This window comes from Rhinoderma darwinii, chromosome 4 (assembly GCF_050947455.1).
Source record: "Rhinoderma darwinii isolate aRhiDar2 chromosome 4, aRhiDar2.hap1, whole genome shotgun sequence".
Lineage (NCBI taxonomy): Eukaryota > Metazoa > Chordata > Amphibia > Anura > Rhinodermatidae > Rhinoderma > Rhinoderma darwinii.
Genome location: NC_134690.1, coordinates 387,043,026 through 387,067,738, shown reverse-complemented (window position 1 = coordinate 387,067,738; position 24,713 = coordinate 387,043,026). Strand labels below are relative to the sequence as shown.

Sequence of the window (24,713 nt, the reverse complement as noted above, 5' to 3'; positions counted from 1 at the left end):
TGAAGGACGCAGCTGGTATTCTACACTACAAAAGGATTTGGAGTGAAATAGATTTTAATATATTTGACTGTTGCCTGATTGACAGTCATTCACAAAGATGATAATAATCTATAAGAAGTATTCATTACGCCAAAGAAATGTACAAAGTCGAATCACAGTGGCAATAATAGATGTGGCTTTCCCTTAAAGTTAAAGACACACCTGGCAGTTCAAGAAAAAATATCAAACCCATCAAAAGGAACCTGTCACTGTCACAGGCAACTTTACAAATCTTACAGATGCCCTAGTAATACCGAAATAAAGGGCACAATAACCCCCATAAACGATCTCCTAAAATGCCAGTTAGAGGGCTGGTATAAAGGTGCCTATCCCATATGTGAGCCCTTTAAGCCATTCAGAAGACCCCTAAAATGTTGCATTACACATTTCCATTGACCCATTGCTGTGATTTAAGATGAAAAGACTGGTCTCTAAAGCAGTGTTTCCAAATTATTTAACCATAGGGAACCCCTAAAAATGTTTGCCCTCACAGGGTACCCCTACTCCCACCTCAAGTATGTTAATTGCCTGGGAGGGCGAAGCACTTCATAAGTCTCAACTAGTGCCATGTTTGTTGTGCTTACAGCCCCCCAATAAAACAGTTTCCAGGTCCTTTCCGCATCATGAAGCCAGGGAAGGACTAGGAGCGCTCTAAAAGGTGACTAGTCACTAAATCATCATTTTAATGTAGACATTGTCGACTTTGAATGGGTTGTCTACTTTTGGCTCTAGCTTCCAATGGCCTACTAAAATAATTTACAATTCAATTCTCAGAGACGCACAGACTTGTAACAGCATATTTTGATACACACCTAAAGGCCAGAAAGTTAAGAGTATATGTGTTCACAATAGTTCATCATATCGCTAAAATAAAACTATGAACATTGAGGATTGCACTGAGTTTTGACACAAAAAAGGGGTCCGGTTATAAAACGGGCCTATGAGGTTTGTCTCGGAGCCTGAGGAATTAACAGTCACCAGGCCAACAGGGGGTGGTGTCAACCTACGTTGACACCATGGGATTTGACTTGGGGCTACCGCGGGTAGCGGAGTCTAAGGCAACACCTGGTCTTTACCCTTTAACCCCTGAACAGGGATCTGGACTTTCCTGGCGCTACCCCAAAGTAGTCTCCCTTGGTGACAGCTGACATAACTGGTGTTGTGTAGTCCGGAAGGGCAGGCGGCAGAGGTTCGTCACGTGTAACGTAGCAACTGGTAGGGTAGGCAACAAGCATGGATGGTCAAGAAACAAACAGAGGTCAATCCACGGGAATCCAACAATGAGATAGCAGAAATACACTAGGGACACTAAGGAACAAAATTGCTCTGGCAATGACTCCAGAGAGCCAGGGCTTTTTATATAAGGGAAAAGTGAGAGAATAGAGTTTTGGTGTGCGCTGGCCCTTAAAGAAAACAAGGGTTAGTGCACACGCACCCTAGAACCCAGTTGGCAGAGAGAGTGGCCACCAAATGCAGAGGAGGAATAAGAAGAACAGCAAGGGCCAGGATGAATGGGATGTCATAAAAGCTCCTGTAGGTATAATGTGTAGGTGTCCCAATACTTTTGACCTAATAGTGTATATGAAAAACTTATAATTTAGAAAATGCATTTTCAAATACCCCATTAGGACATACTGAGTGAACAGAGTTGGATCCCTAGTTCCGGACCTCCATGAATTAGAAGGACTAGAGAGTGAACACAAAGATAGTCTCTCCTTCTGGAGGACCCAGCATGTCCATGCATTGAATTAAATCTGTGTAATGCCTTATTTCTCCTGTGGTGGCACTGCAGAGAAATTAAACACAGGTTTCCCCACAGATTATAGCGGATCGCTGGGGGCTCCAGCAGCAGGACAACCTGTCATCAGCTTATTTTTCCCTTATTAACATAAAAGGGAAAAATAATGTTTGGAAATCTACAATTTGCCAAATTTTAGAAAAAATAAAATTTGCTGTAATTTAGAAAATAAAATTGACACTAATTTACATCAAAAAGTCAGGGTGCTCATGAAAGAAAGCATATTTTTAAAGCTTGTGGATACTTCTAACATACGTGAAGGCAGTGACATCCAGAAGGCAAGTTTAAGACATTTCTTCATATTCTCAGCAATTTTATACAGTCCAAATATAAAACATTTGCTTAAAAAACGACTGCTACCGGCTGTACTAAGAAGGAATAACAGCAAGTATGTACCGTACATTTATTAGAATGTAAAAGTAACTAATATTACACATTACGAGGTTGCGGAGAACGATCCTGGATGAAATATACAACCCGCCATTATTATTACACTGCGATGAATAGAAGTGTGTGCGTATGTTCCTTCTTCCATAACGACAAGGTATAAAAGAATCATTGCCGTGATAATGGCCCTGTCTGAAAGGAAGTTTTACATGGCCATCTAGAGGAATCCTTCAGGAAGTGCTGCAGTCTTAATCTTTATATGAAAAAGATGGTAAAATGGAAAATAGAAAAATTTTGGGGATATATGTTTTTTATATTAAATATTTTAGCACTTAAATAAATCAGGAAAATTGGGGATATTTCGAGGGAAAAATATTGTCATGCCCAACTTTTTGAATATTCGCTCATCTCTATCATATTTCTTCTCCTTTTTGAGAAGGTATTCCGTCTTGAGCCTCATGCACCCGCCAATGCTGTGTGTACAGACTGGATTTGGTGGTACACAGCGTGGTGAGGGGTTTATATTATGTACCTGTTGTAGTCCATGTTTTGCTGTGTGGTCCTTGAGAATAAAGAAAAACCTCTGTGTGCCTTTATATAAAAATTGGAAGCACACGGAGCTACACTATAGGATCATTCATTTTTTTTGAACCGTTTGACATGCATCCTGAATATGGCCATGTTATGAAAAAATATATATTTTTAAATTAATCAGCAATTAATGGTGAAGAGAAAAAAAGGTCATGACGGATCTTCTAAGAAAACTGACGGCTGATGTTTGAGTTCTGTAGAAATGGGATTTACCATGATCAGACTTTTTTAAACAAAATATAGCTTGTAAGAAAGTGTGTGACTGCCCCCCTAGGCAGGGTTCACATGTAGCGTTACACAGCGGATTTTCCACAACGGATTTCATTGCAGAAAATCCGCAAAGCATTACAGTAGCAGTAAAGTGGATCATACTTGAACAAATCTCATCCACACGCTGCGGAAAAAACCCGCCAAAAAACGTTCATAAATTGACCTGCAGTGCGTTTGTTTAATGCGCAGCATGGTGCGATTTTTGCGGCGCAAAAGCTGCGATTCCACCCAAAAAATTGCAAATAAAAAAAAAAAAAAAGATTATACTTATCCAGAACTCTCTGGTTTTGCGTCCAGCTCAGCCTCCAGGGATGACGTTTCATCCCATGTGACTGCTGCTGCCAATCACAGGCTGCAGTGGTCACATGGGATAAAACGTTATCCCAGGAGGCCGGGCTGCAGGACATCAGAGGTATGCATCGCCATGGCTACAGGTAAGTATAAACCTTATTTTTTTTCAGTGCTGTTTTCCACAGCAGACATTCTGCCCAAAAAACTGCACCACAGCGTCCAGCATATCCGCCCTGTGTGAACATACCCCTACACTGAGAAAGTGGAGAAATGCACTCCCGTTGGTAACCTACAGCATTGTGCAAAAATAGGTTAAATGACCACAACCTGCATTTTTGGAAAAAGTAGTCCCACCATGATTGGCCAAGTCCCATGTACATGACAGTGGTTGAATTGGTGAGGTTAAAGATAGAACTCTATGGCGACATCCCAGTCTATAATTGCACCCTTCGTGGGATGTTCCCCTATGGACAAGTGCAAATATTCTGACAGTGTTGGTATTTCTCAGATTATCGCCTTGATGCCAGCGACTTTTTCCCCTATAGGAAAACATTAAGGTTGTACAACCATCACGGTATCCTGCAATTTTCCCCGACCATTACATGACCAGTAGTCACTGAGGGACCCTAGACTAATTCTTGATAAAAGATCTCCTGGCCAACAACTTACTTATGTCTACTGCCATCTCTTCTGCATCTAGAAGGGTACCCAATATAAAAGGGGCCAATACCTATTTAAAAAATAAAAGTACCAATAAAAAATAAATAAAAAAAAGTTTGTAAAAATGAATGCATCAGGGTTTTGATGTATTACAATTGCGTTTATTGACATTTCTGTTGATTTGGTTGTCACAGATTATTCAACTGATCTGATAAATCTTAAAGCCATCTTAGATGACAGCAATCCCCTATTTATGATTTGCATCTCATTTGCATATTAAAGCCACAGATGAAGAAAAGACTGTGGACTGCGTGACTGACACTCTCTTACATCCTTTCTCCGTCTCACATCATTATCCCTCTGTTCTCTCTTTGCGATAAAACCTTAGATGTCCCACATGGATGTACAGAGTGTCTGTTGTTCATATACATCATGGCTTGACAGAGAATCGTTGGTTTATCTTTTATATCTGATATAAATTATTAATGTATGTATACATCAAACAAAGGCTCTGGAGGTTGCACTTTTTTCTCAGTCCCAACATAAGGACTTGTCCACACAAAGTGTATTCTCCCTGTTATTGAAGGTTTACATGGGCCAGAAGGGTCCGACAGGTCCACTACAGGACCCTCCATGGGGCCCAGGCACTTAGAATAATGGGCCCCAAAGGTCCAGCATAAGACAACACAATTTGGAGCCAATCACTTTCACATTTGTCGCAGTTGTTAAATGCGTTTTTTGATGCAGTTTTCCCCATTGAAGTCAACGTAGAAAACCATGGCAAAGCTACGACTGCACTGTGTGAATGAGATTTCTTAAAATCTTTCCGCTGAAATAATTTACGAAGCAGGATTTTTGCTTTTGTCCTTTATTGAGGATTGAAGGCATAACTAATACCCATAATGCAGCAGTTACATTTAAATACAATAGTAGTACCCATATACTCTAACGGCAGAGGTATAACTTAATCTGGGCTCTAATGCAAAAACTGTAACAGGACCCTTAACTTTACATGCAATGTATAGTACAGGTATCCTCTTATATGGCAAAGGAACCATTGGACCACCTCAAAAACTACTTCACAGGTGCAACTGCCACCTCTAAAAATCCCCAGTTATATCCCACCACAAAGATTATAAACACAGTGATATTTTTGCACAAAAATAATAAAAGATTGTGATGTCACTAAAGGGAAGTAACAGCACAGAAATATTAGCAAGAGTGATGTCACAGCACACAGACGGTGTACACAGTGATCATGGTCACAGTGTACCACTAAATAGGGATAATGCACAGTAATGTCATAAAACAGAAATGACAAAACTGTGATGTCACACTATGGAATTAATATGCACTGTGATGTCACTGAACATGGATAATAAACAAAGTGAAGTCATTGTAAAGGGTTATTTCACACAGTCATGACACAGTATGAGAATAATGAGTACAGTGAGGTCACAGCTAATAACTAGCAGGGCCGGTGTGAGTGGGGAGCAAAGAGAGCAATTGCCCAGGCCGCTCATCCATTTAGGGCCCGCAGCTGCTACTAGGCCTGAGGAAGCCCGTGCCATCTGGCCAATAACATTTATGGGTCGGGCGGCACGGGCCCCCTCATGCTCAGTGGCGTTGCTAGCACCGGAGGGAGCCCCCGTGCTAGAGACAGCCACATTCACTTATATCTGCATCCTCAGGACGCAGATACTAATTAATACTATAGACTGTAGGCCACATCAGGCCTGCAGCCTATAAGGCACTGGGAAGACTCCCTGCGCAGGCTGGCGTGATGACGTCATGGCATCACGCTGGTCTACGCATGCGTCTTAACCAATCCCTGTGTAACGCTCCGTCTATCGCGGGAACGAGGCAAGGCAAGTACAATATTCTTTTTTACGGGGGGGGGGGGGGTGAGTGGCAATATACAGGAGGGATTGCTGTGTAGCACTATATACAAGGGGGGGCTGTGTGGCACAATATACAGGGTGGGTTGTGTGGCAATACATACAAGGGAGGGGCGCTGTGGGGCACTATATACAAGGGAGGGGGGCTGTGTGCCACTATATACAAGGGAGGGGGGCTGTGTAGCACTATACACAAGGGGGGCCGTGTGGTACTTTATACAAGAGGGGGCTGTGTAGCACTATATACAAGGGGAAGGCTGTGTGGCACTATATACAAGGAGGGCTTTGTGGCACTATATACAAGAAGGGGCTGTGTGGCATTATATACAAGGGGGCTGTGTGCCACTATATACAAGGAGAGGCTGTGTGCCACTATATACAAGGAGGGGCTGTGTACCACTATTTACAAGGGGGGGCAGTGTGGCACTATATACAAGGGGGGCTGTGTGGCACTATATACAAGAGGGGGCTGTGTGGCACTATACACAAGGGGGGCTATGTGGCACTATACTAAGTGGGTGAGCTGTGTGGCCTATACAAAGTGTGGCTGTGTGGCACTATCTACTAGGGGGGCTGTATGGCACTATTTACAGGTGGGGGGCTGTGTGGCACTATCTACAGGGGGTCTGTGTGTGGCGCTATCTACAGGGGGCGGTGTGTGGCGCTATCTACAGGGGGCTGTGTGTGGCGCTATCTACAGGGGGCAAAGTTACTGATGGGGCACTTTTATTGTGTCAAAAACTGAAGGATCATTATTACAATCTGGGGCATTGTGGATTAAGAGTTTGTTTAGAGGATGGGGTATAGGTGGGGAGGATTCTGGAAAAACGAGAAACCAACATATCTGTGTGTCAAATTTTGCAGAGACAAGTCATGGCTGGAATAAGTCGTCACAGTGGTCTGGGTCGGATGGAGAAAAAAAGGGAAACTGAATGACTCTAATCAGAGAAAACATCACCTGTGAGTCACTAGATATATTATACCCTATATATAGGGTACTATTCAGTCACTATGTGGTCATGATGTGGAGGTATTATTCAGTCACTATGTGGTTATGGTGTGGCAGTATTATTCAGTCACTATGTGGTTATGGTGTGCCGATATTATTCAGCAACAGTACGGGGGTATCATTGAGTCCCTACGTGGTTATGGTGTGGTGATATTATTTGGACCTTATATTGTGTTATTATTGGTAATATTGGTCTTATAATAGTGAGTTGTGGTCAGTAACGGTATGCAGGTAATATTTAATCTGGTATAGTGGTATGATGTAATAACTGTATATGTATATAGACAATTTTTTGGTGTGAGGGGGGACATATGCTTTTGGGGCTTGCAACACTCCTGTACGCGCTCAAAATCTGCAGACCGCCTTCTGAATTGACTGCATTATTGAAACAGTAAGGGTGTGTTCATATCAGTGTTTGGTTTCATCAATGGAACCCCAGACGCAGATGTGAACACGCCCTAATTCTGCATTTGGGGCCCCACTTTTAACTTTGCCCAGGGCCACACTTTGTCTAAAACTGGCCCTGATAACTAGGGAAGGTATAATAAACACATCATCATAATACACGTCACTTTGCATCCTCCATTGTAACAGATTGTAATCTATCTATCTATCTATCTATATATTATTTCTATCCATCTTCTATCTATCTATTTGTCTCATATCTCTCTTATATATACCTATTCTTCACATATCTATATACCATTTGACTTACCTTCATCTGCAGAGACTTCACTGCTGTATCCGTCATACTCTGCAGACAGCGGACTGTACTTCTGCCTGGTTTCCCACATGTAGTTCTGTTGCTTGTCTGAGGCTGGTCTGGAGCCATGCAAACGACTTTTTGCCTCATGGTATTTAGCCAGACCTTCATCTTCACTTTCTGATGATGAACCATGCAGGTCTCGGCCTAGTAAAAACAGATAAACACACCGCTAGAAAGTTCATTATGGCAGACTGGTGATATATGCTGTGTGTCTATATATATATACACATTTATATATACACACACTTGGGACTTGTTAGCTAAGGCTAAGTCTGTGCCGTAGAACCGTGGCGGGAATTATGGAGCATGTCCTACTTTTCGATATTTACTGGCCGGGCTCCCATACTTTGAATGGAAGCACGGCCCAAAAATACGGCCCGTGGTATGCATAGGGAAAATAGATTATTGGGACTTATCTGGCGCCATGTAATTATAAAAGGAAATAGAGAACATGATGATGAATGGAAACTTTAGGCCTGTGCATAAATCAATGAGACACCAGTATTGTAAATTAGCATCTGTGGTCACAGGTGCTAATTGACTTGTAAAATGACTTGCTTGCTTCATCTGGAGAAGTCCTTTAAAATGTTAGCTATCCCAGATCAGACTTTATGATACAATGTAATACCCAATATCCTCCATCTCCATCATTAATTTCCCGGACTCAGTTGTGTGAGAACTTGGGAAAGGAGGAGGTTCGCTATTTCAATTTTTACCTCAGGTATCTAAATGTCTAGAATTACCTCGGCCAGAACTTCAAGGTATATTTATGCGAGCAGGTGCAGTTAAGCTATTGGCTTTTGCCAAAAAGACTAGTCTGCTTCAAAGTAGTACTGGGCTGATCTTGATACAAATTAACAGCTTAGGCTCTATTCACACTGTGCTTGCAGTGTACGTTCGGCGTATGCGCCGGAAAAGTCGCCAGAGGATAGGCCAAATGTATCCATAGGGTCCTATTTGACCCGACATATGCCAAAAAAGTGTTCTTTTGGAATGCATTGGGGCGATATGCATCGGTATACCTTTTTTTTAACTGTATAAAATAGCATAGTCAACTACGCTATACAAAACTTCCTGGAGAGATATATTTGCTAAATGTACACAATCTTAAACCATTTATTGAAATGTCAAAGATCAAATTCTTTTCAGACACTGACAGAAGAAACCATGCAAGAAACCAGAAATTAGGAATGGCTCTGTCACAATATCTGCATGAAAACAGCCATCTCATTGATGACATCACTTTAAGGCCTCATTTACACGAGCGTAATATACGCGCGTGCGACGCGCGTGCTTTTCACGCGTGTCGTACGCACCTATATTACTCTATGGGGCAGTGCAGACGATGCGTGAATTTTGCGCAGCGTGAGTGCGTTGCGTAAAACTCACGACATGTTCTATAATCGTGCATTTTTCGCGCATCACGCACCCATTGAAGTCAATGGGTACGTGAAAACCACGAAGGTCGCACGGAAGCACTTCCGTGCGAACTGCGTGATTCGCGCAAGAGCTGTCAAACTGAATGTAAACAGAAAAGCACCACGTGCTTTTCTGTTTATAAACATCCGAACGGAGTGTCTTAGACATGAGCGAACCGAACTTTACCGGGTTCGGCCGAACTCGTTTTGACCGAACCCGGCAGGAGACAGTCACTGTGCAGGGTGCTGAAAGAGTTAAACTGGTTCAGCACCCTGGACAGTGACTTCCGATTCCAATATACGTGAACGTGTAAAAAACTGACTTCCGATTCCAATATACGTGAACGTGCGAACCGACTGAAACAGCGCACCAGCTGTCAAAAGGATGAATGTAAACAGAAAAGCACCACGTGCTTTTCTGTTTCCAAACATCCAAACGGAGTGTCTTTGAGATGAGCGAACCCGGACAACCGAACGGAACTTCACCGGGTTCGGCCGAACTCGTTTTGACCGAACCCGGCAAAAAAATTTCTGGTACGCGACGTCAGGAGATAGTCACTGTCCAGGGTGCTGAAAGAGTTAAACTGTTTCAGCACCATGGACAGTGACTTCCGATCCCAATATACATGAACCTGTAAAAGAAAAACGAAGTTCTGACTTACCGATAACTCCCGGCTTCTTCCTCCAGTCTGACCTCCCGGGATGACAACTCAGTCCAAGTGACAGCTGAAGCCAATCACAAGCCAAGCACAGGCTGCAGCGGTCACATGGACTGCCGCGTCATCCAGGGAGGTGGGGCCAGATGTCAAGAGAGGCGCGTCACCAAGGACGCGTCACCAAGGCAACGGCCGGGAAGTTCTCGGTAAGTACGAACCTCTTTTTTTTAAAACAGGTTACTCGATATGGTGATCGGAATGCACTGTCGAGGGTGCTGAAAGAGTTACTGCCGATCAGTTAACTCTTTCAGCACCATGGACAGTGACTGACGTCGACTAGCCTCATCTCTATGATGGCGGCTGTGTGAAAATCACGCAGCCGCGCATCATACACGGAGCTGTCAAGTGCCTTTTGCGCACGCAAAACGCTGCGTTTTTTGCGCGCGCAAAACGCACACGCTCGTGTAAATGAGGCCTAAGACATATTTTTCAAAACAAAAATTTTCCCCCATAGTTTCATGAAACCTGTTAGATCAATTCAATAGGAAACATTAAGTTTATCAACAGATTCTTGTAAAAATTGAACACCTACTCCAAAAGCTCCAAGAAAATGGCTGTTTCCACTTTGTATAGTCGATCAAAGCTAAAATAGAGCCAGAAGGTCAGACGGTGATAGAATATGGGAAAGAAGAATTGCAGGACAGCAGTGAGGAGTTGTTGCATATCAAGAAGAGCTGAACAGGAGATTGATTACCTTTATGTCCCACTTTCTTGTCTACGTCTCTTTCCTTACAGTTGCGAGGTTGCTTCTCCTTCGTTCTTCTGTCTTTACTTTCATGACCTCTACTAGAGGGACTGTCATCACCTCTTACATAATATTCTCCAGGTTCTTCACACTGGTTCCCATGCTTTTTACTCTGGTCAGAATGAACTTGTTTAATATTTGGAAGTTTACGATGCTTTGAATTATTCACTTTCTCCTCTGAGAACTGATCTCTGCTATCCTGAGGAGATGATAAGTGATTATTATTTTTGGGTGATCTTGACCTCAATGTTTTTGAACCCTGACCCACAACATCGTTTGTTTTTGTGCGTTCTCTGGGATTATGGTCACTTTCCCTATGATCATTGGATTTGTGAGGGGTCTTTTTGGCTTTTCCCCTTCTATCTGCTCCTTCCGTGGTATGACCATGTACGTCACTGTAATCACCATTTTTATTTCCTTTGACGTGTACTCCTTCTATCATCTCTTTTGAATGACGATGGTATTCTCCTCTCTCTGATGTTGGAAAGTCATTACTATCAGGCAAGAATTCTGCATCTTGATGATGTCTACTGTAATTACTATCATTAACGTTGTCATATCTTCGGTTCCTTTCTCTCTTTTGTCCTTCTGATGACCTCTGTTGAGTTGTAACTGTATTCAGATTTGATCCATGTTCATTTGCATCTATGGGTACCAAATTCGAATTACTCCCATAACAATAACTTGGATTTTCTTGAGTTATTTGGCTGTCGTCTTTATTATTAGCTCCTTTCATTTGATTTTCCTCTTCATCTGTACGAAGTACATGTATCATACTTGTAACCTGCTCCGTAACAGAGTCTGCCACAGAATAACTGACCTCTTCGACAGCAGTGGCAAGACCATCGACGGCATTACTTAGAGAGTCCACAATAGAAGACATAGATGGAAGACTAATGTTTTGCTGAAAGCTTCTGAAGAATGCCATTATTGGAGGCTTCTAATTCTGAGTATTATATGACCAAAAATGTACGATATGGCTCATAAGACTTCCAATTTTGTAGCAATTTCCCAACTATAAGAAATAGTCTGTTAAAAATAGTCCTTCACAGTTTTCTGCTGAAGTCCCGGTGTCTATTGATTACTCATGTGGTTGTGAAGAGGGTAAATAATGATCTTTGTGGTAAGAGTGACACTTTGTGTTAGATAATCTACATCTGATCTCCATTTCCACATGATTATCTGTCTAGCAAACTTTGAGAAAATGTGAAATTAAATCAATACATTTTTAAGAAAAATATGGAATAAAATAATTTTCTCTGTATAAAAGGTAAAGACGAAATCAAAATTTAGAATACATTTGTCTATGTTCCTCAGCAAATCCAGGAATAATTCCAAAGAAGGGTAGTCAGTGACTTCTGCTGTACAGGGACGGCTCAGTGTGAGGATCGCACGAGACACATTTTCATCTTCTTGAACCGCCTTCCAATAGAAGACAATGTAAAAGAAGATGTTCAGCCCCCGCACAATGGATGCTGTTGACTGCAACTATCGGTGGCCACCTCGTCATGGCGAATTTGGGTTACGAGCATTGTGTGAGCTGATGTAAGCCTACGGGAGATTATTACCGAAACCTCTTTTGGGACCTTAATGGACTATATTGCAAATTTACCAATGATTGTAACAACTGCCTTACTATAAAATATATATTAAACAAAAAAGACATATTAAAAAAAACCTTTATGAGGTACACCAATGTACAAACCTAAGGTCTATGGCACCATATATTTTATAGAATACGATTTCTCCAGTTATGGTATTTTTGCTTGGTAGAAATTCTGCATATAGCTATCTTCATAGAAGGCATGACCAACTGCATGGCCATACCCATCACATGTACAAAACAAGAAAACTATAGTAGTGAAAATCCATCATCAACAGCCAAAGCTGGAAGTAAAAGGAATGCACCGGAGGCTTAGGGCCATTGGGTTATCTTTTTTAAAATCCACTTTCAATGACTCTTTTATGGCATTTTGAGTTATGTCCCACCTTCAAGATCTGAATCAATTACCTGTAGTTGTGAGCAGCTACAGAGAGCATCTCACTCTCACTTTTTGGAAGACCCGGCATGTATGTGCATTACACGGACAACCTATTGATTGCACTGAATGCTGCACCAGGTAATACTTAATGTCCCCTGTGGTGGTGCTGCAGGGAAATTGAACACTTGATGCCAGGCACCCCCATTGATTACAGCTGATCACTGGGGGTCCAAGCAGTAATACAACCTGTGATCAGCTCGTTTTAGGATGATCATTGTAACACATAGAGATTACCCAAAGAGTACAAACTTATAAAGCTTCCAGATTATTCGAGTTCCTAGACTTTAGTTATTACTTTGTGTTAAGAGAGAAATCCATCTTGAAAAGATCTACTGGCAAAGATGCCATTCAAAGGCCCATGAATTTGGACTCTGTGAAGATTCCTAAATTGTAGGGGCCATGGTTTACTGTGTTAGGAAGTGGGTGGGGGTCCAGGATCATGCACCCCCATCAATACCATCTTCAGACATGTCAGGAGGTGTTTTTAAGGTGAAATATACAATATAAATGCTGCATTAGTTAGGACATGACAATTGAGAAAGTCGGTTCTGGGTCCCATACAGTCAAAAATCACTATGATTTTTTTCTTCATTTTCTGTAATAATAGAATCACGCGCTTTTCAAAGCAACAAATAAAATGAGCCTACTATAGTCCTAGGGTGCTTTACAGTGAGCAACTTTGCTTCAATGAGCGTGTCATAATTTTAGCACTTAATATTCTGCTCTAGAATTATATTACATTGTCTTCTGATGAATGACTTACCAAGAAAGAAAATGCGCTTATTCTTTTGTCATTGCTAAGCTACGACTTAGCATAACTAAGTGACATTTTAATGACTGTGCCAATCACAGCTATACATTATTGTATGGATAGAATATCAGAGTATTTTTATTCACATTCTGAAATTGATACGGAGACGATTTGTAGGTATTGCTAATAACTTTTGCTGCTATGTATAGGCTTCTATGCGGTATTGTTTTTAATATGACACCCTTTTCATTTGACCCTATATTTTCCTACATTATTAAGTCGTATTAAAAGCGTTGTGTGAGATAAAAGGTCTGCTTATTTCTTTTTTTTTTTTAGAAACAGCGCCACTTCTGTCCATTGGTTGTGTCTGGTATTGCAGCTCAGCCCTATAATATATGGATCATTTTAAATAGGACTTTTCAGCTGTCCTGACATGCCTGTTTTAGTAAATAATTGTATTCCCCATGAAATAGCAATTCCGGTGCATCTTTTCTTAAAACTCTGGTATTGTACTGTACCTCTGTTATTCCTCCAGGTAATGTATGGACAATTTAACAACTGGGCGTTATCATTCCCCTTGTCAATACTGTAAAACCCTACACAGACTGACACTTTGAGCAATGATAAGACAATGTCACACCCAGTTGTCAATTTAGGCTAGGGCTACACGGCGATTTTGAACACGCAACATCAAAATTCGTGTGACTTAAAAATACGTCTGATATGTCTGCGACTTGCTGTTGCATTGAATTAGCACGACTATTTTAGGGTGTGATTAGGTTGCGAGTTGCATGAGAATTAAAATTTGTGACATCTAGACATATGGAAAATAAGTTACAGTCACATACAAATTGAGAGCTATACTGGAAAAGTCGCTTACAATTTGTGATCTGCGACCAAAAATTATATAGCGCAACCACACTGAGAAGCAATACTAGCGATGTCGCAGTGTGACCTTGCGATCCTTCTGACGTGTCACTGAAGTCGCCCCTAGCCTTATTTGTACATTTCCAGGAGGAGTAACAGGGCCACTTTGAGAAATTCTGAAAAACATTTTTAGTATTTGCAGCTATATACACAGTTCAATACAATGGTAATAAAAGTTCTATCTCACCTTGGTGATTCCTTGCGCCAAACTCTGAGCTGCCTCGATGGAACCCTCCAGTTTTACCGACACACATCTTCTTATTGATGTAGATAAAAAGTAACAGGAGAAGAACAATGGACACGCCAACTGCTGAAAGAAACCCAACAGCTTCTGGAGAAACTAGAATGAGAAACAGAAGCACTTAGATCATCAGGAAACAGTAAAGACATAGAACTATCATAAAACACGAGCAGGGGTATTTTATTAAAGGGTAACTAAACTTTCAACAAAATTCTGACATGTCATAGTGACATGTCAGAAGTTTTGATTGTGGGGGTTTGAGCATTGAGACCCCCACGATCTCTAAAACAAAGCGGCAGAAGTGCTCGGGTGAGCGCTGAGCCGCTTCGTTTCTGATCAGCTTTTTTGGGAAAACCAATGTAGCGGTGTACGGGCCCATAGACTTTCTATTGAGTCCGTACACCGTTATATCGGCTTTCCGAGTCATGTGACCAATAGAGGCATTGAGTACTGTGCACGTGAGTACAGACAAGACAAAAGCGGTAAAAAACGCTTCTGTCTTCTCTCCAGGGTCCTGTGCAGTCTTAGGCTGAGGGACACTCGACATTCAGCTGCCCAATTTCTCGGGCAACAAGCTTAAACCCGCGTTGTGTATATATAGTGGGTTGTCCCCAATCGGGTAATAGATAATGAGATCAGTCGGACCTGCAACACGGGGCCTGAAGACAGAGCAGATAATTAGTAGCTCCACTATCAAAGAATGGTGCGTCTCCCACCCGACGTTTAGAACTGATGTCGGAAGACGCCGCAAGGAAAGCGGAGGAGGCCGACTGCTCAGGCAACTGTCGGAAAACGAAACCTCATCTGCAAAGCTCCTGTTTTAAACTTCAGTTCTAAACTTCAGATGGGAGAGTCGGCATTCTGTATAAGTGGAGCTACACTTTAAATAGGTCTACATTTCTGTAATAGCTTAAGGCCCAATGCACCAGTGCCATTTCCAGTGGTTTATAAATTTTGGTAATCCAGCGGGCACCTTTGCTGTCCTAAATGTGCCAGATTAATTGAATTTCACTATTCTTTATATATATATATATATATATATATATATATATATATATATATATATATACATATACACATATATATATCCACAAGGGAGAGAAGAAAACTTGGACCGGACCGCACATCCACCCGCTATACTTGGTCTATTGCGGTTTAGAAAAAAAGTTAAAAAATTTACGAACATGAGGTTCTGAGTAATCATCTTGATCAAACTCTATAAACCCACTTGCCACTTCACTACACAGTATATAGTATATATATATATATATATATATATATATATATATATATATATATATATATATATATATCAGCACCAGCTCTTTGCATGACTTTGAGAATGAGAGGAATTATTTTACAGATTCAAGAGCTTTAAAAGAAAAACAGTAAAATGCCGTTGTGTAAATTAGAGGACAATTAAGGCATATTTCATGAACGCTATCATTATATCACCTGTACTCTATGACAAACTCTACCATTAAAAGCAATTATGTACTTGGTATTTCAAAAGATAGTTTGGCAGATAAAGGTTGTCCCTGAAAACCATTTGTGTTAATTACACAGGGCCAGGGCCGCCATCAGGAATTTCAGGGCCCCCTACAGCTACATTTTCTGGGCCCCCCTACCGTGGCACCGCCTGTTAACGGTACTCCGTCCAGTACTATATCATGGTACCCAGGGCCGCCATCAGGGGGGGTATTATGGGTACTGATGTGAGAGGCCCGGCCAAACCTAATTGAAAGGGGGGCCCGGCAAACTGCCGCGACTTGCCTTTGGTAGAAAAAAAACAGGCCCCTGCAATGGGGCCCGTTTTCTTCACCAAAAGAATGTCATGAGCTGCGGGCCCCCCTTTCAATTAGGTTTGGCCGGGCCTCTCACATCAGTACCCCTAATACCCCCCTGATGGCGGCCCTGGGTAGCATGGGGGCCGTCAAACACCGCCGCCCGTGCGACCGATCACGCGCACCCGCAAACTCCCGCGCATGCGCACCGGCGACCGCCTGGAACCGCGCAGCGAATTTTGAGGCAGATTTTGACCTGCCCACACTATCTTGCCGCGTTTTTTGCCTGCGGCGATTGAGGACAGCAGACAGAAAACGCAGCGAAAAATGCATTTTCTGCCTCCCATTGATTTCGATGGGAGGTCAGAGGCAGAACCGCGGCAAGAAAGGACGTGCTGCTTTTTCTTTTTTCCGCGACTGGCTCCCATTGATTTCAGATTAAATCAATGGGAGGCGGTTTTGGAAGTTTTTTGGTGCTGATTCTGACGCAGTGTCCGAGTCAATATCAAGGCCCAAAAACTCTGAACTGGGCCTTATTGTTAGGGCTTATTCAGACGAACGTGTAATACATCCGTGCAACGTGCGTGATTTTCACACGCCTCGCACGGACCTATGTTACTCTATGGTGCCGTGCAGACTGTCAGTGATTTTCACGCAGCTCGAGTCCGCTGCGTAAAACTCACGACATGTCCGATATTTGTGCATTGTTCGCGCATCACGCACCCATTGAAGTCAATGGGTGCGTGAAAATCACGCCCAGCGCTTCCGCAGCCGTATAAACTATGAATGAAAACAGAAAAGCACCACGTGCTACAAACATACAAACAGAGTGTCATAATGATGGCGGCTGCGCGAAAATCACGCAGCCACGCATCATACGCTGCTGACACACGGAGCTGTTATGGACCTTTTGCAAGCGCAAAACGCCACGTTTTTGCGCGCGCAAAAAGCACACGCTTGTGTAAATCCGGCCTTAGGGTAGGAACACACTAGGCATGAACACTGTGGATTTTATGCAACACATTTTATTGTGTAAAATCCGCAGCGTATTACAGTCGCAGCCGAGTGGATGAGATATGAACAAATCTCATCCACATGCTGCAAAAACAATGGACCTGCAGTGTGACTTTTTGGCTTTTTAAGTCGCATGTCAATGTATTCTGTGGAATCGCTGCTCCTCTGTTGCAGAAATGCTGCGGTTCTGCCGCAAAAATCACAAATGAGAAAAAAAAAAAAAGGCACTTTTTTAAATTTATAAAAAAGTTTAGACTTACCCCGGCCGTAGTCCTGGTGACGCGATCCTCTATTCTTAGCGCAGCCCGGCCTCCTGTCATGACGTTTCTTCCCATGTGACTGCTGCAGCGGTCACATGGTCTACAGCGACATCCCAGGAGGCGGGGCTACGTTCAGAAGAGAGAGATGCGTCACTTAAACTACGGCCGGGGTAAGTCTAAACTTTTTTTTCCCTGCAGGATTCCCGCAGCGGACACGCCTCACGAAACCTGCGCCACTATTTGGTGCGGTTTTGCTGGCGGAATTCCCTGCGGCTCCCGGGATAAGCTGTGTCGTTTTACTCAGCATATCCGCCTAGTGTGTCCCTTATGATGTCGCTCCTGGAGCTGCTGCCGCTCTCTAAATAGGCAGTTGGTCCAGTAGAATTTGGAATTATTTTTTTTTGTGAACCAGCTTAAAAAAATACAAAACTTTTGTGTTAGGGCCTGTTCACATCACCGTTCGCTTCCGCTCCGGGGTTCCTTCTGAGGTTTCTGTCGGGTGAACCCCGCAACGGAAAGTGAAAGTGATAGCACAGCTTCCGTTTCCATCACCATTAGCGCAGTCGACTGCGCTATTAATTCCGTCCGAAAACCAGCCGGAATGGTGACGAACGGAAACCATTAGCGATGTTTCCGTCACCATTGAGATCAATGGTGACTGAAACGGAAGCTGTGCTGTCACTTTCACTTTCCGTTGCGGGGTTCACCCGACAGAAACCTCAGACGGAACCCCGGAGCGGTGGTTCGTCACCATTCCGGCTGGTTTTCGGACGGAATTAATAGCGCAGTCGACTGCGCTAATGGTGATGGAAACGGAAGCTGTGCTATCACTTTCACTTTCCGTTGCGGGGTTCACCCGACAGAAACCTCAGACGGAACCCCGGAGCGGAAGCGAACAGTGATGTGAACAGGCCCTAACACAAAAGTTTTGTATTTTTTTAAGCTGGTTCACAAAAAAAAATAATTCCAAATTCTACTGGACCAATTGCCTATTTAGAGAGCGGCAGCAGCTCCAGGAGCGACATCATAAGGGACACACTAGGCGGATATGCTGAGTAAAACTACACAGCTTATCCCGGGAGCCGCAGGGAATTCTGCCAGCAAAACTGCACCAAATAGTGGCGCAGGTTTCGTAAGGCGTGTCCGCTGCGGGAATCCTGCAGGGAAAAAAAAGTTTAGACTTGCCCCGGCCGTAGTCCTGGCGACGCATCTCTCTCTTCTGAACGTAGCCCCGCCTCCTGGGATGTCGCTGTAGACCATGTGACCGCTGCATCAGTCACATGGGATGAAACGTCATGACAGGAGGCCGGGCTGCGCTAAGAATAGAGGATTGCGTCACCAGGACTACGGCCGGGGCAAGTCTAAACTTTTTCAATTTAAAAAAGTACCTTTTTTTTCTTCTCTTGTGTGATTTTTGCGGCAGAACCGCAGCATTTCCGCAACAGAGGAGCAGCGATCCCACAGAATACATTGACATGCTGCGACTTAAAAAGCCAAAGCCACACGGCAGGTCCATTATTTTTGCAGCGTGTGGATGAGATTTGTTCTAATCTCATCCACTCGGCTGCGACTGTAATACGCTGCGGATTTTCCACAATAAAATGTGTTGCATAAAATCCGCAGCGTTCATGCCTAGTGTGTTCCTACCCTAAGGCCGGATTTACACAAGCGTGTGCTTTTTGCACGCGCAAAAAACGTGGCGTTTTGCGCATGCAAAAGGTCCATAACAGCTCCGTGTGTCAGCAGCGTATGATGCGCGGCTGCGTGATTTCCGCGCAGCCGCCATCATTATGACACTCTGTTTGTATGTTTGTAGCACGTGGTGCTTTTCTGTTTTCATTCATAGTTTATACGGCTGCGGAAGTGCTGGGCGTGATTTTCACGCACCCATTGACTTCAATGGGTGCGTGATGCGCGAACAATGCACCAATATAGGACATGTCGTGAGTTTTACGCAGCGGACACACGGACACACTCTGCGTGAAAATCACTGACAGTCCGCACGTCACCATAGAGTAACATAGGTCCGTGCGAGGCGCGTGACAATCACGCGCGTTGCACGGACGTATTACACGTTCGTCTGAATAAGCCCTAACAATAAGGCCCAGTTCACAGAGTTTTTGGGCCTTGATATTGACTCGGACACTGCGTCAGAATCAGCACCAAAGAACTTCCAAAACCGCCTCCCATTGATTTAATCTGAAATCAATGGGAGCCAGTCGCGGAAAAAAGAAAAAGCAGCGCGTCCTTTCTTGCCGCGGTTCCGCCTCTGACCTCCCATCTAAATCAATGGGAGGCAGAAAATGCATTTTTCGCTGCGTTTTTTGTCTGCTGTCCTCAATCACCGCGAGCAAAAAACGCAGCAAAAAAACGCGGCAAGATAGTGTGGGCAGGGCAAAATCTGCCTCAAAATTCTTTAAGGAATTTTGAGGCAGATTTTTTTTTGCCTGCAAAATACTGTGTGAACAGGGCCATACATAAACAACACTTTGAGATAATTTACTCACTGTCAGAAGAGCTGCTCCCACTCCAGTCCTCTTCCGGCGATGTCTTCCAGGGGAGGTCTTCGGTCCAGACGTCCAGTCCTTCACCTCCAGCCAGGCTCCAGGTAAGTTTTGTCCATGTGGGTCCGCGGCTGCGCGCGCTTCGTTCGCGGGTGCGCGGGCGGCCGGTCGCGGGTGCGCGGGCGGCCGGTCGCGGGTGCGCGGGCGGCCGGTCGCGGGTGCGCGCGCGGGCGGTCTCCAGTGCGGCCGTTCGTGGATGCGCGCTCGCGAGTGCGCACGCGCGGGAGTTTCATTGTGCGCGCGATCGGGTGCGCGCGCGCGGGCGGACGGTTTGACGGCCCCCCATGACGAGGGGAGGGGGCCCGCAGCAGCAGCAGCAGCTCACGACATTCTTTTGGTGAAAAAAACGGGCCCCATTGCAGGGGCCCGTTTTTTCCTACCAAAAGAATGTCGAGGCAGTTGCCGGGCCCCCCTTTCAATTAGGTTTGGCCGGGCCCCTCACACCACTACCCCTAATACCCCCCTGATGGCGGCCCTGCACAGGGCGATACGATATGTAGAACTGCCAATACATGTGTACAACTGGCTTTTAAAGAATTCAGTATTAAATAATTCAGGACAGTATATGAAGGGTTAACATTATGTTATATTAGATTTCAGGGTAAAAGTAAACCCTTTGGGACTGAACACGACAGGAAAAAAACACAAGTTATTAAAGCAATGCTCCACTTGTGGGCAACTTTTGCCAAAAATGAGTCAAAAAGGGAAATTTTTCAATATACCCTATCTGGCCAAAAATATGTTGATACCTAACCATCACACTTATAAGATCTTGTAGGACATTCCATCCCAGTCTCCACTCTTCTGGGAAGCCTTTTAGAGTTTGTCTGTGGAAATTTGTGCCCACTCAACCAAAAGAGCATTTTTGAGACCAGGCGCTTGTGTAGGATATGATGGTAAAGTGTATTGGCATACTGTAGCATTAAAATTACCCTTCCCTCGAAAGTAGTGCGCAAACCCTAAAAAACAGCCGCAGACCATTATTGCTCCTCCACCCAATGTTGCAGTAGTCACTATGCATTCTGGTGGGCAGAGTTCCCCTGGCATCTGCCAAACCCAGACTCATCCATCAGACTGCCAGATAGAGAAGCGTGATTCATCACTCTGCTCCAGAGTCCAGTGGCGGCATGCTTTACTCCACTCTAGCGGATGCTTGGCATTGTGCTTATTGATCTTAGGCTCGTGTGCCGCTGCTCCACCATGGAAACCCATTTCATAAAGCTCCGGGCGCACAGTTCTGGTGCTGATGTCACTTCCAGAGGCAGTTTGGATCTCTGTAGTCTCTGTAGTGAGTGATGTAACAGAGGATAGGAGATTTTTATGCACCACGTACTTCAGCACCTGGCCGCCCGCTCTGAAGTTTTGCGTGGTCTACCGCTTCATGGCTGAACTGTATTTAGTCCTAGACGCTAACACTGCACTATATTGGCACTCAAAAATGTAACAGACTAACTTGTGGCAAAGGTGGCATCCTATAACAGTGCCACGTGTAAAGTCACTGAGCTCTTCAGTACGACCCATATTACTACTAATGTTTGTCTATGAAGATTGCATGGCTGTGTGCTTTATTTTATGCAGTAGTTTGCAATGGGGGTGGCTGAAACACCTGAACTCAATATTTAGGAGGGGTGTCCACATATTTTTGGCCATATAGTGTATATCCATTGACAAATGCCATCAAGTTGTGATGTACGGGTGAGAACACGCTTATCGGCGCCCTCATGCGGCTGAAAATCACGCCCACTAATTGATAGTTAATGGCCACACAATTTTGCAGGTAACACTGCAGTTTTACTCTCAAAACCGTATGCCATTAAAAGTCAATACTAAAGGAGGCAAATCAGGCAGCGATCAGATAGCTGAATCAAAGGAACCATATGCTCCGGAAAGGAAGTGATGTCAGAGGAAGGGTTAAATAGGCAGAGACGCTCAGCTCTAGTCTGGCCCTTTAAAGAAGCAGAGTTGATATCAGCCACGGTGGCGTGGTAAGCGTCCAGGGTCTTATAATCTATTACATTCTCTATAGGAATTATATCAACAGATGTCATTAACCGTTTAATGTGTGCGACCACGGGGTGATTTGTCGAGAGGCATATTAATAAACATATATCAGCACCTCAGACCAGTGTTACGTGTTTCGAGTCCTACTGATTCTAGAATGGTTTCTATTAACAATGAACACAGATCACAAACAAGTTCTGGCCAACCATGGGATGACACACTGACCGTTCCATTTGAATCTTTGGGGTAAATCCTCCTTTTGAAATCAGAGGCACATGAGGTACAACATAAGCCTATAGATTTCTACAGGTACAGTTTTATGGATCCGTGCCATGAATGTGCATGAGGTCTTAGGTCCTGTCCACATTTTGTTTGAAACCTTGCAATGGAAAGCTGCAGCATACAGGCATACAGTGGAATACAGCGCCTATACAGTCCCCTCAATTGGCACAATTGTTCATATATGGGCAGTGAGGTCAGGAGCTTCCCCAGGGCTGGAGTTCCCGGGCAGAGCATCAGGATTCAGACAGGGGGAGCTCTCAATCCTTAGGCTGCTTTGAATCCCTCTCTGAAACCTAATGCTCTGCCTGGGGACTCCAACTCTGGGGGAGCTCCTGATGTCACTGCCCAGATATGGACAGTTACATCAGGAGCTTCCCCAGGGCCCTCGAACGAAAAACACTGAATCGGTGTTGTGGACCGCATATGAATAGATCGCATATGAATCCATGCATGCTCATCCCTCACGCTCACCCATCATCACAATCTTTTGGCCTCCTGATAATGGAGCCCTATGGACATGTTTAGCTTGTATGTCAGGAGCTTTCCTGACGTACACGTTAAATGTAGGACAGAAACATAATGTGATAGGGGCCTTGCTCAACTTTTTTTATATAGATTAAATTTGCGAAATGCTTTGGTTAATAGAATTAAAGAGATTGTACAGGATTAGAAAAACATAGTATTCTCTTCCAGAAACAGTGCCACATCTGTCCATGGGTTGTGCCTGGTATTGCAGCTCAACTTCTTTGAATTGAATTTCATCTGAGCTGAAACACCACACACAATATGTGAACAGGGATGGCACTGTCAGACCTGTTTTTTTTTTAATCCTAGACAACCTCTTTAGTCTTTAAATGAAAACATCCATCACTAGTCATAGCAAGATTGTGGAAACTTTGACCTAGTCAAGGTGAACATTAACTGGTAAATGACAATAAAATAGGAAAACAGGGACATTAGAAACAACACAAACTTTTTCAGAAAGCTATCTGTTATATATCAGTCCTCCACGTGTGAGGATATAGAAGTGTATGCAAATAATTCAATATGACTAAAAACAGTGTAAAAACACATGTACAGCTTGTAAAGCATGACATATTAAGCACAAACAGTATTCAGCACTTAAATCTCATCACATATGCTCATCAACCTTGTTATTTATAGGCTATGTCTACTTTTACAACCATTTTTAGTGCTCCAATGCATCGAACATAAAAAAATGAAGAAACTTTGCATATTTTTTGTTATTAAAAATCTCTTATTGTTTTGTGTTTACAGCTTTTATGCAGACCTATATGTTCCCATGGTTACAGACTACAAACAAACCCTGTGTAGTCTGATTCTACACTCATATAGTGTTGACACAATCTTGGGCCAAAATATATTAGACTGAAATTTGTATGTCAACGATACCCGCCCTCCAGTGATTTATCCAGTTTCCAATCAAGTTTTACTGATATATCGGAGAGGAGGAATAACACGCAGACGCTTCTGGTATGCTCAAAATACTCCTCTGAGGTTTATTGCCAAACTCCATTACAATTATATCATTCAAAAGGGGTGTAGGCTTGAGGTTAACCAATCAGAGTCAATGTGACAATATCTTAAATTCAGCCAATTACAGACACACGATACATTCCAAATACATTATTATAACTCTTCACACATCAGGGTTTGCAGGTGCCTTATCTTTCTTGGCAAGGATATAATAAATTGTTCTATTAAGACGGGGAGAAATACTCACATTGCCTATGTGAATGTGTCTCCCTTCTCTCATCTCACTCCCTGTTCCTTCCTTCCAAGCCTCATATGGGAACCGAGGTCAAAGGTAGCTCAACTTAGAAACGTAAAAACCTGTCTTAAAGAGACTCTGTCACCACATTATAAGTGCCCTGTCTCCTATATAAGGAGATGGGCGCTGTAATGTAGGTGACAGTAATGCTTTTTATTTAAAAAAACGATCTTTTTTCACAACGTTAGGAGCGATTTAAGTTTATGCTAATGAGCTTTCTTAATGCCCAAGTGGGCGTACTTTTACTTTCGACCAAGTGGGCGTTGTACAGAGGCGTGCATGACGCTGACCAATCAGCATCATGCACTCCTCTCCATTCATTTACACTGCACTAGCGATATAGATATATCACTATGTGCAGCCTCATACACAAGCCCTAACATTACTAGTGTCCTGATAATGAATATACATGAAATCCAGCCTGGACGTCACGTGTACTCAGAATCCTGACACTTCTGACTCTTTTT

General features: G+C 43.4%; 1 protein-coding gene across 3 annotated transcripts in view; it reads right to left on the bottom strand.

The window, feature by feature from the left end:
• Window positions 1-24,713, bottom strand: part of SYT14 (synaptotagmin 14) — a 167,352-nt gene that overhangs the window by 77,682 nt on the left and 64,957 nt on the right. For 2 of the 3 annotated variants that reach the window (XM_075863271.1, XM_075863272.1), the window contains exons 1-2: window positions 10,538-11,766; window positions 7,659-7,853 (exon numbers count right to left, since the gene is read on the bottom strand). In XM_075863271.1, coding sequence (XP_075719386.1) covers window positions 7,659-7,853; window positions 10,538-11,516 — 1,174 coding nt within the window. In that variant the 5' untranslated portion in view covers window positions 11,517-11,766. Of the gene's footprint in view, window positions 1-7,658; window positions 7,854-10,537; window positions 11,767-14,495; window positions 14,649-24,713 lie in introns of those variants that run through there. The other variant, XM_075863273.1, reaches the window with a different exon arrangement.